The sequence below is a fragment of the Rhinopithecus roxellana genome, chromosome 10, assembly GCF_007565055.1.
Source record: "Rhinopithecus roxellana isolate Shanxi Qingling chromosome 10, ASM756505v1, whole genome shotgun sequence".
NCBI classification, from domain to species: Eukaryota; Metazoa; Chordata; class Mammalia; order Primates; family Cercopithecidae; genus Rhinopithecus; species Rhinopithecus roxellana.
In genome coordinates this window covers 71,854,196-71,868,716 of record NC_044558.1, presented here as the reverse complement: position 1 = coordinate 71,868,716, position 14,521 = coordinate 71,854,196, and the positions used below count along the sequence as shown (strand labels likewise).

The following is a 14,521-nucleotide window of genomic DNA, read 5'->3' as shown; positions in this document are numbered from 1 at the left end:
TTTTTAACATATATTTCATTTGATATTGATTGATGTGCCATGAATGCCCAAGTCCAGATTATGTATGGATATATGTTCTGTAGCTCTCTACTTCTTTTCATTGATAATCATCTTTGTTATTTTATAGCAGCTGCTAACCTAAGGCATATGTTCTCCCTGTGTCCAATTCCCCAAGTCTCACAAAAAACCTATTCATTTTTTAAAACATTGACAATGTATTGCAGTACTTTGAAAATTAATTCAAAATTTATGTCAGCTTTTATTTTGCTTCTAGACCTGTAAAGCCAGAGGCTCTCCTCTCTCCATTACTGCCGGAAAAATAGCAAAATGTTTCCTTTTGATCATTCTGGCTCAGTATCATCATTAACTGTTGCTCGTGTGTAAATAGTTTATATTTCTTCTAAATAGTATAGTTCAAACACAGTAGACCAAATATGAGTGCTGTCTTACATAATTTTATTTCTAAAATTGTTAGGCAATTAGGGATAGAGCTACTGTAACTTTCTGTCTTAAGTTTATTTTTTATTAAAATGATAATATTGTATTTTTCCTTTTATTTATGATTGGTTTTTGCATTGCTGCATGTTATTTTGAACACCTGGCTTTCTTCATTGAACAACTTGATTTCTTTTAATCCATGTGAAGACCTTAGTATTGAGTTATATTTATGTTATTTCATTAATGCTTTTGTTTATACGTTTAGCTTATTTGATTAAGGGTAAGAACTCCTGTGCTTTTTTTAAAACCTTTCCAAAACCAAATAGAGAAATTAGTGATTTGTATATATTTCTTTTTGTCTGTTTTAGGATGGCTACAATAGACTAGTTAATATTGTGCCAAAGAAACCACCACTGCTAGACAGACCTGGTGAAGGAAGCTACAATAGATATTACAGTCATGTTGATTACCGAGACAATGACGAGGGCCGCAGTTTTTCTCATGATCGAAGAAGTGGTCCACCTCACAGAGGAGTATGTAAATTTCCCCCATGTACTAATTGTTATTTCTTATAAGTTTAAAATTAATGTAATTTAAAAAATTTATGTGACGGCCATGAAAGCAGTTGAATAAACACTTTCTGCTTGATGCTCTCATGTGAATTGCCTGCTGGAGCTGTCAGATGGGACCTAGTAGTCAAGAATCTTGGGGTGCTGGACAAAGTAGGTAAGCACTCTGGGTGGCACTATCTAAATGAAATTAATTCCAACTAGCCTGCTTTTTTTAATCCCCTAAAATTGGCAGGGATTTGCAAAACCATTTAAAGGTAATCTGTTGTCTTGGTACTTAATAAGTGATGGGCAGGTGGTTACCATTTCTTACTAGATGACCTACTTTTTTTTTTTTTTTTTTGCGACAGAGTCTCACTCTGTCACCTAGGTTGAAGTGCAAAGTGGCGCAATCTTGACTCACTACAACCTGTGCCTTCTGGGTTCAAGTGATTCTCCTGCCTCACCCTCCCAAGTAGCTGGAATTACAGGCACGTGCTACCATGCCTGGCTAATTTTTGTATTTTCAGTAGAGACAGGGTTTCACCATGTTGGCCAGGCTGGTCTCGAACTCCTGACCTCAAGTGATCTGCCCGCCTCGGCCTCCCAAAGTATTAGGATTACAGGAATGAGCCTCTACTCCCAGCCTAAAGTCTGTTTATTAACTGAGATTAGAAACACTCAAAACATTGTCATAGGAAGCAATTTAAAAATGTTAGCTGGCTGGGCGTGGTGGCTCACACCTGTAATCCCAGTACTTTGGGAGGCTGAGGTAGATGGATCACCTGAAGTCAGGAGTTCCAGACCAGCCTGGTCAACATGGTAAAACCCTGTCTCTACTAAAAATACAAAAATCAGTCAGGTGTGGTGGCAGGTGCCTGTAATCCCAGCTACTTGGGAGGCTTAGGCAGGAGAATTGCCTAAACCTGGGAGGCATAGGTTGTAGTGAGCCGAGATCGCATCACTGCATTCCAGTGTGGGTGACACAGCAAGACTTTGTCTCAAAAAAAAAAAAAAAAAGTTAGCTGCTATTATTATGATTACAACTTGTTTCTTTTGAGCATTCTTAATAATCTAGAAGTGTGTATTTAATGTTGCAGTAATCTGTAATTGAACTTAATACTATTCCTTGATGGAATTCCTCTGTCCCACCTTGCATGTTTTTAGTATTCCTCAGCTAGGTTGTTTTCCTACCTTTTCTCTTTTTTCTGCACCTTTTCTCTTTCCCCTCCTTTCCTACTGTATAATATGACTATTAACAGTACATATTCAAACCCTGTTTATAAAATATTTTGACCTCACTTTGGCTGTTGGAATTAGTTTTCATACTTTACGCTTGAAGAAATGGAGGTAAGGTGATTTACTCAGGATGGGTATGTATGGGAGTCTGGTTTTTCTTCCTACTACATCATAGTGACCCCTAACAATTCCAAAGTTGTGATGAGACTATTCAATGTTTTCTCGTGTTTGTTTCTAAAGTTTGGGGTTTTATAGCTTTCTTACTTTTCACAGATTTGATTTTTATTTTATTCAGTTTTTGTATGTCATGCTGTTTCTTTTTTGTGGTCCTCATATTTATTATTAAATTTTTATTTTATTTCAGTAGCTTTTGGGATTCAAGTAGCTTTTAGTTACATGGATGAGTTGAATAGTGGTGAAAGTTTGAGATTTTAGTGCACCCTCTCATTTGTTACCGCTTTTATGAAAACCCTATGTGAGTTTTCTATTCATTGGACCAGTTTGTATTTGAAATCTCATGAAAATGATTTTTTTTTCTAAAAACTTGTAGCATAATAGAGCTTCAGTGGCAGTTTTTTCTAATATTGTTACCAATTGTGTTTGTCTTTATACTTTTGTGTGTATAACTTTTTTTTTTTAATTCCCTTCAAACAGACAACAAGCATGCTTATGATCCTTAAGACTCTCATGACACTAATTCTTATCTAGAGTTCAGTTATGTAATGCAAGCAAATTACTTGATTTAATGTTTTATTATCGCGGTTAAGTTTCCAATTGTGTTTATATTTAATATTGAGATGGAAAATGATGATTATGTTTTATTTATATAAGAATAGGGTATGTGATGCTAAAGAGGAAGATTTATTTTAGATGAATCCATTTTCCTGATACATAATTTGCATATTGTATTATTCTATGTATACTTTTATTTATTTATATTTTGAGATAGCATCTCATTCTGTTGCCCAGGCTGGAGTGCAGTGGCACGATCTTGGCTCACTGCAATCTCCGGCTCTTGGGTTCAAGTAATTCTCCTGCCTCAACCTCCCAAGTAGCTGGGACTATAGGCACACACCACCGTGCCTGGCTAATTTTTGTAGCAATGGAGTTTCACCATGTTGGCCAGGCTGGTCTTGAACTCCTGACCTCAAGTGATACACCCCCCTCGGCATCCCAAAGTGCTGGAATTACAGGCGTGAGCCACTGTGCCCAGCCAATTCTATGTGTAATTTTAAAGTAATTTGGTGTGGATTGCTATATGGTTCTTTTTGATGCACCTTTGCATATATGTCTGTCTTAGAGAATAAAATGTGTTTTATTTGATTAAATTTATTTAAACTTAACTAAATTTAAATCTTATTCTGATATAGATTATCAGTAAGTGACAGTTTCTTATATTGTTTCCAGTTTGGTTTTTAATTGAAAATAAGGTGAGAAAATAAAACTCGAGCAGGAAAATGGGAAAGTGGCAAGTTTTTCATTGGGCTTGAATCTGAAAATTAGTGAGAGAACTTGACAGAAGGAAAAATGTGAGGTTGAGAAATGTGTGCTTTATTAAATTTAGACTTTGTCCTCAAATAGCCCTTTACTGTTGTGATATCGATATATATGTATTTGGCAATTAGGTGTTTTGAGTCTACCAAAGAAATAATTTAAGCATTTTAATAGAGATAAATGGTACCACAGGTTCTCAGTCAGTCTACTCTTTCAGTTGTTGAAATGGATGACTTGCTGAATGTTTTTTCCTTTTTATGCCTTTGAAGTTTAGGGAAATTTAGACTAGTTTCTGGTAGTATTGTTAGATATATCCCACTTGTCCAAAGTAATGTAAACAAATAGCTAAGTAGCTTTTTTATGTTACAGGATGAATCTGGCTATAGATGGACAAGAGATGATCATTCTGCAAGCAGGCAACCTGAATACAGGTAAAAGGATAAAAATAATAGCATAAGTACTTTGATACTTGACTCATCGAGATGTCTGCTTTTGAAATATAGACTCAAGCACATAGATGAAATATTTTGCTGGGATTTTAAAGTTTGAAAGCAACAAGCATTATATTCTTTATGTGACTATGCAGTATAATAGCACTGATAACTAGTGTTCCACATCTCTTGACATTTTGTAAATCATAAAAAATATGTTTAAAAATATTTGGGCCTGGTGCGGTGGCTCACACTGGTAATCTCTGTGCTTTGGGAGGCCAAGGTGGGCAAATCACTTGAGGTCAGGAGTTTGAGACCAGCCTGGCCAACATGGTAGAACTCCGCCTTTACTAAAAGTACAAAAAAAAAAAAAATTAGCTGGGCATGGTGGTGGTCGCCTCTAATCCCAGCTACTCGAGAGGTTGAGGCAGGAGAATTGCTTGAACCTGGGAGGTGGAGGTTGCAGTGAGCTGAGATCATACAGCTGCACTCCAGCCTGGGCAACAGAGTGAGACTCTGTCTTTAAAAAAAAAAACAAAAAAAACTATTGATGTAGTTTTGCAAGTTAATTATTAAATTAATGTGTGGTATGGATTATGAGGTTTACTTAATTAGAACTTAATTTGGTAGGTTTGCTTAATTAGAAAGTAAGGCATTTTTTCAGAAGTATTCTGGAAATACTTGGGTTCTTACAAAGAGTATTGTAAGGCATTATCTCAGTTTCTTTAATAAAGTTCTTTTGGGAAACACATTTTGCAAGGGCCTCAATTATTGTTGGCTTTGATTACTTATAGAGGGCATCTAATAGAATAGTTGTGGGAAGGAAACGATGGACACATTTAAATCGATTGATAGTTTTTGTTTTTAAATGACATCACAGTGGTGGTATTGGAAGTTGTAAAAGGAGCCTTGTAAAGATTTCTTATGAACTATCAGGGAGAAGAACCCCAGTCTCAGAGAGTGGCAAGGCATCAACTGTCGCAACTTCATAGATGCCAAAAGTAGACAAGATTCAGTGAATCAGAGCAAGACAGGTTTTTATTCACAGCACAGCAGTCAGCAGGAGGATCAGGATTGTAGTGCAGGTTCCCTGTCCCCAAATCCCACAGGGCGATGTGATAGGCAGAGATGGTGGCTATGCACACAGTGGGATACACTGTGGCTGTGGAACCCAGGGTCAAGAGCTTGGTACCTTTTGTAGAAAGCAGAAAGCAAGCTAGTCCTCTTTTCCCTGGGAGTGACCTGCCATGGTAGTCGCGTTGTGGTCACCTTAACCTGTTTAATCTTCTCTGTAACCAGCTACAGAAACTGTTCAGTGTCAGTGGGTAGTTTGGTCTTGGAATTTGGCATACATGGCAATTATGTGCAGGGACATTCAGAACCCATGGCAGACTGTTTCTTCCAAAAGAAGTAATAGAATAGATGCCGAAAAAAATGCTTTGATAAAATTCATCACTGAGTAGTTATAAAAATAGCCAGCTGGGAATGGAAAGAGAATTTCCTTGACTGGGTAATTGGGCATTTGCTATACTGAGTGGTAAAGTTAGAAACATTTGCTTTAAAATCAGAACCAAACAATGACACCTAGTCACTGCTTCCACTCAACATGGTAACAACCCCTACAGTAAAGCGAAAAATAAATAAGTTGTAAGAATTAGAATGAAAAACACAACTATTTAAAGATAATATAATTATGCAGAAAATCTAGGAAAGTCTATAGACTACAAGAACTATTAGGAAATTAGCAAGGTTCAATGTAATAAGATCAGCTATCAGCATAAATTAGAAAAATTGTTTTCAAAATACTTTACCATAAAAACTGTAATGAATAATAGGAATAAACACACCAAAAGTGTATGAGACCTATATAAGGAAATTACAAGTCATTTCTAAAGGAAATAAAAGTAAATCAGAGTAAAAGGAGAATCATGACATCCTTAGCTAGGAAGACTCAATGTCATATAAATATCAGTTCTCCTCAAATTAAGGTGATAATTTAATTTGATTCCAGTCAAAAATCAAATTTTTTAAATTTTTTATTTTGCATGGAAGTTGACAAGTTGATTTTAAAAGTAATATGAAAGAGTAAAGGGCTAAATGGCAAAAATGCCTTGAAAAAGATGTGAAGACTCAAGATACCATATGTGCATAATTATAAAGCTGTAGTGATGTAAACAGTGTTGTACTGTTGATGTCAAATAGACCAGTGAAACAGAATCTGCAGATAAACCTACATATATCTGGAGTTTGGGATATAGTAGCAGTGGCATTACAAATCCAATGGAGAAAGAATGAACTTTTCAATAAATAGTGTGCTGGGATAAACATTTAAAAAACGTGACACTGGAGCCTGATATATCCAGATAATATCTGATATAAATAAGACCTATGTGGAAAGCAGAATTGTAAAACACTTTGAAAAATTAGATCATCTAGTGGCTTATCTTTCTCCTCCAAAGAAATATCTGCAAATAAATTTGTTTTAACTTAATTGTTTTTATTTATTTTTATTTTTTATTTGTATAATTTTAATGGATACAAGTGCAGTTTTGTTGCATGAATATATTGTGTAGTGGTGAAGTCTGGGTTTTTAGTGTATCCCACCACTTGCATAATATATATTGTACCCATTAAGTAATTTCTCATCCCTCACTTGCCTCTCACCCTTCCAAGTCTCTCTTTTCTCTCATTCCACTCTCTATGTCCATATGTACACATTATCTAGCTCCCACTTATTAGTAAGAAGTGAGGACATTCAGTCTCTGACTTTATGTTTCTGAGTTGTTTCACTTAAGATAATGGCCTGCAGTTCCATCCATGTTGCTGCAGAAAACATGATTTCATTCTTTTTTATGGCTGAATAGTATGCCATTGTATGTACTACATTTTCTTTATCCAGTCATCCATTGATGGACATTTAGGTTGATTCTGTATCTTTGCCATTGTGATTTTTCAGTTTGTAAAATAACAGTTTTTATGTTAATTTTATTTTTCTCTTCCTGTCTTTCTTAAAAAACATTTTGTGTATGTATATAAAATTTCACATAAATGAAATAAAAACACATATATAAATCTCTAATCGCCACAGCCGTGATAACATCTTGGTATAAGTTATTCCATATTTTTCTCTATATTCGTAAACATTTAGGGTTTTTGATTGTTTAATTGAGTCTTTTTTGTTGTTTTTTTTTTTTTGAGACAAAGTTTTGTTGCCCAGACTTGAGTGCAATGGTGTGATCATGGCTCACTGTGGCCTGGAACTGCCAGGCTTAAGCATTCCTCCTGCCTTAGCCTGCCGAGTAGCTGGGACCACAGGTGTGCACCACCATACCCATCTATTTTATTTTATTTTATTTTTTAACTTTTTTGTAGAGATGAGATCTCACTTTATTGCCTCAGATGGTCTTGAACTCCTGGGCTCAAGCGATCCTCCTGCCTTGGTCTCCCAAAGTGCTGGGATTATAGGCATGAGCCTATATCCCAACCAAATTGAGTCTTTTTAATGGCCAAGTAATAGTTCATGGTGAGGATATGCCAAATAATTTAGCTGGTCACTCTGTTTACAGTACAAAACAGTGCTGCAGTAAATTCTGGTACATAATATTTTCATGAATTAGTACTTTAGTTTTTATGAGATAGGTTACTAGAAGCAGAATTTCTGGGTCAGTGGGTATATATATGTATTGTAAATATTAATGTCAGTTTGCCTGCTAAAAATGCTTTTACACATGTGTTTCATTTATTTTTAATAAAAATCAACATTTTAATTTGGATAGTTTATTTTTCTTATTTAACGTAAGTAGTTTGAAATTTCCTTTAAGTAGTGCCATAACTGTATCCCATGATTCTGATATGTAGTAATTTACACAGATTCTGACATACTGTATTCTAATTATTCTGTGATCACAGTGTTGCCTGTACTGTAATTTTACTTTTAAAATCCATGATTATTAATGGTTCGTTAGTTGATTAGCTTCCATAACTATACCATGGGCATTAAAACAAGGTATATTATCTGTTTTCAGGGTATGGAGTTCATTCTGTATGGTATATTCATTCATTTATTAAATATTTCTTGTGGTGTCTGATGTGTCAGATGTTCTTCTAGTCTTTGGGAATATAAAGCCTCCAACTTCATGTAGCCTACATTGTAATATGAATTATACATATTTAACAAATAACAAAACACAATTTTTACGAAGAAAAAGCAGGGAATAGAGAGTATTTGTATTGTCCACATCTGCCTATGTCTTCACTTGATGTTTGAGTATCTTCAATAATGTCTCAGGTTTTATGCTATCACAGTACCTATAGCTTTTACTGCCTGGCATCTATCTGGCTTCTGTAAGCTGTTCTCTATATCAGGTGGGCTCATTGAAGCTTTCCTACTTGAAAGACTTTGTGAACAGAAAATAGCTGTTGTTGTAGAAAAAAGATTTAATGCATTGTAAACCATGCAAAGAGAATAGTTGTATCTATTGGTAATGTTCTGAGCAATTAGGAAAGCCATGTCAGTGTTTTTGTTTCTGTCAGTGGGGTGTACAAAGTGATTCTTTGTCCTGTAGGAAGAAAATATTTAAAGATTTTAAAAACTGACCAGGGACGATGGCTAACGCCTTTAATCCCAACACTTTGGGAGGCTGAGGCAGGTGGATCACTTGAGGTCCGGAGTTTGAGACCAGCCTGGCCATTATGACAAAACCTTGTCTCCACTAAAAATACAAAAATTAGTCAGGCGTGGTGGCACAAACCTGTAGTCCCAGCTACTCGGGAGGCTGAAGCAGGAGAATCGCTTGAACTCAGGAGATGGAGGCTGCAGTGAGCTGAGATCACCCATTGCACTCCATCCAGCCTAAGCAACAGAGCGAGACTCCGTCTCAAAAAAAAAAAAAAAAAAAAAGACAAGAAAAATTGTGAGAATAACCGAAAGAACTCCTGTAACCCTTCACTAGAGATTTCATTAATGTCTCCAAAAATGCCCCCAGTAATGTGCTTTATAGCAAAAAAATTTAATCTGGGCTTGTAAATCACATTTTCATAGGCTTCTTCAATCTGGAACAGCTGTTAGTCTTCCCTTGATTTTCATGGTTTAGTGTTTTTGGCAAGATTAATACAGGGCAAGTTGTTTTTTTTTCTTTCTCAGTTTAGATTTGTCCAGTATTTCTTCATTATTAGAGATTAGGTCTAGGTTGTACATTTTTGCCAGGACAGTTCCTGAAGTGATGCTAAGTTTCTTTTGTTTTTTCTTTTGAGATGAGGTCTCACTTTGTCGCCCAGGCTGGAGTGCAATGGCGTGGTCTTGGCTCACTGCAACCTCTGCCTCCCAGATTCAAGTGATTCCCCTGCCTCAGCCTCCGAGTAGCTGGGACTGCAGGCGTGTGCCACCATACCTGGCTAATTTTTGTATTTGCAGTAGAGACAATGTTTCACTATGTTGGCCAGGCTGGTCTCGGACTCCTGACCTCGTGATCTGCCCGCCTTGGCCTCCCAAAGTGCTTGGATTACAGGCATGAGCCACGGCGCCCAGCCGCTGAATTCTTTTTCTTCCTGTAGGCTGCACATGTTGTTGGTTTGTGCCCTTATTGGAATCGTTGACTTTTATCACTTGTTTAAAATGGAGTCTGCAAAGTTTCTTTACTATTAAGTTGTCCTTCCCCCTGAAATTGCTTTGTGTGGAGATACTTTGAAACTATGTGATTGTATCATTTCTTGTTCACTTTCAGCTGCTAGTTTTAGCATCCACTGATGGTTTTGCCCGAGTTAATTATTAATATTATGGACATAGTATTTATGTCCCCCCAAATTCATGTTGAAATCTTAGTCCCCCACTGGGATGGTATTAGGAGGTAGGCCTTTTGGGAGGTAAGATTTGGTCATAAAGGTGGATTTCTCATGAATGGGATTGGTGCCTTATTGAGAAGAGACATAAGATCTTGCTGTCCACCACGTGAGGATACAATGAGAAGACAACCAGTGTCAAACCAAGAAGAAAGTCCTCACTGGACACCAGATCTGCTCGTACCTTGATTTTGGATTTCCCAGCTCCAGAACTATGAGAAATATAAATAGTTTGTTGTTTAAGCCTATGATAATTTGTTACGGCAGTCCAACCCTACTAAAGAAATATGATGGGTTTTAATGGGTAGTTAGCCCATTCTTTCTATATTTATTATGCTGGCGTTCTATTGTAAGGAAGAACTTTCTCTTCACCTCTTTACCCCCTTAAAACAGACAAAACTTTGTTTATGTATGTATGGACTAATAGATTCCTATTTTATTCAGTGGGTTGTAATTCATTGCTGTCACTATTTTGATGCTCAGATTTGGCCAGTGAGAGTCCCTTCAAATTAGCTTCTGTGGTTGGTTGGTTTTGTTTTTCAAATATTTTCTTGTGACAGAATATATATAACATAATAAAGTATGCCATTTACGTAATTTTTAAGTACACAAATCATGAGCATTAATTCTATTGACAGTGTTGAATAGAATTAATTTAATTTTAGTGGGTACAGAAACTCACATTTGAATTGTTTTCAACTTTTGGCATTGTGAATAAATGCTGCAGTGAACATTGGCATACAAATAGCTCTTTTGAGTCCGTGTTTTCAGTTTTTTGGGTATATTTGTAAGAGTGGAATTACTGAATCATATGGTAATTCCATGCTTATCTTTTTGAGGAACCACCAAGCCATTTTTCATAGTGGCAGCACCATTTTACTTTCCTGTTAACAATGTAGAAAGTTCCCAGTTGCTCCACATTCTTGCCAATGCTTGTTATATTCCGTGTGTGTCTATGCGTCTGTGTGTGTAACCATCCTTGTGAGCATGAAGTCGTATCTCATTGTGGTTTTGAATTGCCTTTTCCTAATGATGACTAGTGATGATGAACATCATTTCTTGTGCTTATTGGTCATTTGTATATCTTTGGAGTAATAACTGTTTTGAGTTTTTTGTTTTTTTTTTTTTAACTGGGTTTTTTGTCTTTTTGTTGTTGAATTTTAGGAGTATGATATTAAACTATTCCTGATATATGATTTACAATATTTTTTCCATTCTGTTAATTGTCTTTTTACTTTATTGATAATGTTCTTTGATGCACGTTTTAAATTTTCATGAAGTCCAATTTATTTTTTTTCTTTTGTTACTCATGCTTTTGATGTCATATCTAAGAATCCATCGCCAAACCAGGGTCATCTGTGTTGTTTTGACATGTCCACATCATTCTTTGGTCACCTCTTTCTGACACAAGATGTTTCAGTCTCTTCTTAGGCTTCTCTGCCTCACTCTAAATGCAGGTGTTTCTCCAAGGAACACAGGCTTTCTGTAGTGGAGAGTGATTTTTTGAAGCCAAGAATCTGAACACAGACACACACAGACTTTTACTTCTGCATTTATTTTTATACAGTGTTTATGTGTATTCATGACTATGAGATCATGGCAATACCTTTTCCTTTATTTCATACTTTTATCTCCTTTTTCCATCTGTGGGAAATCTGGCTTCCAGTTGTTAGGAGAGACAGTCCTCTGTGGGTGTCTTGCACTCCTGCACATCTTGCCGAGATATGCAAGACTCTGTTCACTCATTATTCAGGGTAGTTCTCAGAGATGTGTTTGTAATGAGCAGTCTTGAAGGCGAGAGTAATGTCTCCCTGTTTGTCAAATAGCAGGCTTGCTTATTGCTTGGTGTAAAAATGGTGGGTTCTTTAAGTTCAGTGTTCCTCAGTTGTGACCCACACCCACTGCATGTGCCACATTTATCTAGGCTTATGTCACGTTGTCCCTGGACGTGGTACCAGAGCGAACTGACACAAACGTGCCAATGCTTGTGTTGCTTACCGTGCTATGAGTGGTAAAGTTTTTTTTCTGACCCAGAAGTCTGCTAGGATCCAGGAAACAGTAACAGTCTAATTTATAACCTTGTAGGTAAGGTAAAGTCAAATTCCAGACCTGACACCAGTATCATCACTGTGTTTGTTTACACCCCTAAAAGTAGTTATTATTCTGACCACATGAGTCTTCCTTCTTGCTCTCTCCAGCACCTTTTTTAAAATTAATTATTTAAATAAATAAATATATATATTTTTTTGTAGTTTGCCACCACTGGGTGGGTGTTACAGGGCCACCTTGCTTTCACACCATTTTCCACAGGCCTATTACTGGCAGTGGAACTGTAATGCTCTAGCTGTTTTTTTTTTTTTCACATTGTTATGTGTTTCATGTTGTAGAACATTATATACTTTATAAATCTAGTATACATGTATTAGTGGTTTATATTCAAATGTGTTTTACTAATGGAAGTGTAGAATCATTGGAAGCAACTGGATTAAATAACAGCTAATGGAGGAAAAGAGCATGTGTCAAGTTTTCTGTCATTTTCCCTGCTGCCCACTCCCCACTGCCCCGCCCCACTCTGAAAGTGATCACTTTCATATTTGGGCATGCCTGGTAAGGTTATCTACATTTCAACTGTGTCATCACCTGCTCATCTTGTTTCTGTATTTACACAATGATTATAATGTCTGTTTTTTTCAAAACATGCTTATAGATGAAATTCAGAATATATCAGGATTTATTTCATTTCGTATCAAAGAAACATGCCATACTCTACCAAGAATTAGTGACTTAGGATGAGGTTGTTTTCAGGTCATTTTCTCCCCTTGTAGTTATGAGATTTATAATAAACCTTAGTGGTCGGGCACAGTGGCTCACACCTGTAATCCCAGCATTTTGGGAGGCCAAGGTGGGCAGATCACTTGAGGCCAGGAGTTTGAGACCAGCCTGGCCAACATGGCAAAACCCTGTCTCTACTAAAAATACAAAAATTAGCCAGGCATGGTGGCACATGCCTGTAGTCCCAGCTACTGAGGAGACTGAGGCATGAAAATTGCTTGAACCTGGGAAGCGGAGGTTGCAGTGAGCCAAGGTTGCACCACTGCACTCCAGCTTGGGCAATAAGAGTGAAACTCTGTCTCAAAATAAAATAAAATAATAGTGATAAATCTTAGGATGGAACTGATTTGAAGTATTATATCATGTTTAAAAATATGGAACAAGAGTATCATCAAGTGGCCAATATACTTTATTTTTAAATACTAGGGGCTGGGTGTGGTGGCTCACGCCTGTAATCCCAGCACTTTGGGAGGCTGAAGTGGGAGGATAGCTTCAGCCCAGGAGTTCGAGACCAGTCGGGGCAACATAAGGAGACCCCATTTCTACAAAAAAATAAAAAATAAAAAAATTAGTTGGGTGTGGTAGCATGCGCTTGGTACCTTTAGAAGCTGATGTGGGTGAATTGCTTGAGCCTGGGAGGTTGAGGTTACAGTGAGCTGTGATCACAGCACTGCACTCCAGCCTGCCTGACAAGAGTGAGAACCTCTCAAAAAATTTTTAAAGGCCAGGCAGGTGGCTCACGCTTGTAATCCAAACACTTTGGGATCCCAAGGCGGGTGCATCACCTGAGGTCAGGAGTTTGAGACCAGCCTGGGTGGCTCACGCTTGTAATCCAAGCACTTTGGGAGCCTGAGGTGGGTGGATCACCTGAGGTCAGGAGTTTGAGACCAGCCTGGCCAGCATGGCGAAACCCCATCTCTACTAAAAGTACAAAAATTATCTGGGTGTGGTGGCATGCTCCTGTAATCCCAGCTGCTCTGAATGCTGAGGCACGAGAATCACTTGAACCTGGGAGGCAGAGGTTGCAGTGAGCCGAGATTGCGCCACTCCACTCCAGCCTGGGCAACAGAGTGAGACTCTGTCTCAAACAATAAAAAAAATAAAAAATAAAAAAAGTACTGGGGTACTTTTCTGTATTCACTTACGGAAATTTTTGATTAAGTAGTGTTCAGTATTTTCATACTTACTGATTTTTTTAAAAATAGAGTAGATTTTCTGTTTAATTTTACTGTAGCAAGTTTTAGGCAATTTACTGTTTGACAGAACAATACTATAGAACATCTTTGGTTTAATTAAGTGGTGCAAATGTTTTTTGAGTGGTACAAATGTTTATATGTAGGGTACCATGCTTATATCACCAGCTTACCATCTAGAAAGTAAAATGAATGTACAAGTAGATAACATAATCTGAAATAGGGTGAAGCTGTATAAGTGCTCGAGGAAGACAAAGCAACCCTTATCCTGTGCTATGGTTTTAGAAAAAGTTCACTGTAGGAGCTTTATCCTATTAGCAGTTACCACTAAGAAAATATTAACTGCTGAGAAATATTAACCAGGTAGGGAGAGGAGGGGTAAGGTAAACTAATGAGATTGTAGTTTATTTTGTGTTCAGTGTAGAGGATGACTTTTAAAGATGACACTGGAGATTGAACAAGAAATTGTGAATATCTGAATTGGAGAAGGGAGTTGGAATGGGGAAAA

The 14,521-nt window shown here is 37.0% G+C and overlaps 1 protein-coding gene across 23 annotated transcripts in view; it reads left to right on the top strand.

Annotated features, from left to right (window-relative positions):
• The window catches only part of PPHLN1 (periphilin 1), a 129,368-nt gene that overhangs the window by 23,773 nt on the left and 91,074 nt on the right, over positions 1-14,521 (top strand). For 12 of the 23 annotated variants that reach the window (XM_030939577.1, XM_030939573.1, XM_030939576.1 and 9 more), the window contains 2 exons: positions 807-971; positions 4,089-4,150. In XM_030939577.1, coding sequence (XP_030795437.1) covers positions 807-971; positions 4,089-4,150 — 227 coding nt within the window. The remainder of the gene's footprint in view (positions 1-806; positions 972-4,088; positions 4,151-14,521) is intronic. The other 11 variants (XM_030939584.1, XM_010382381.2, XM_030939587.1 and 8 more) reach the window with 1 other exon arrangement.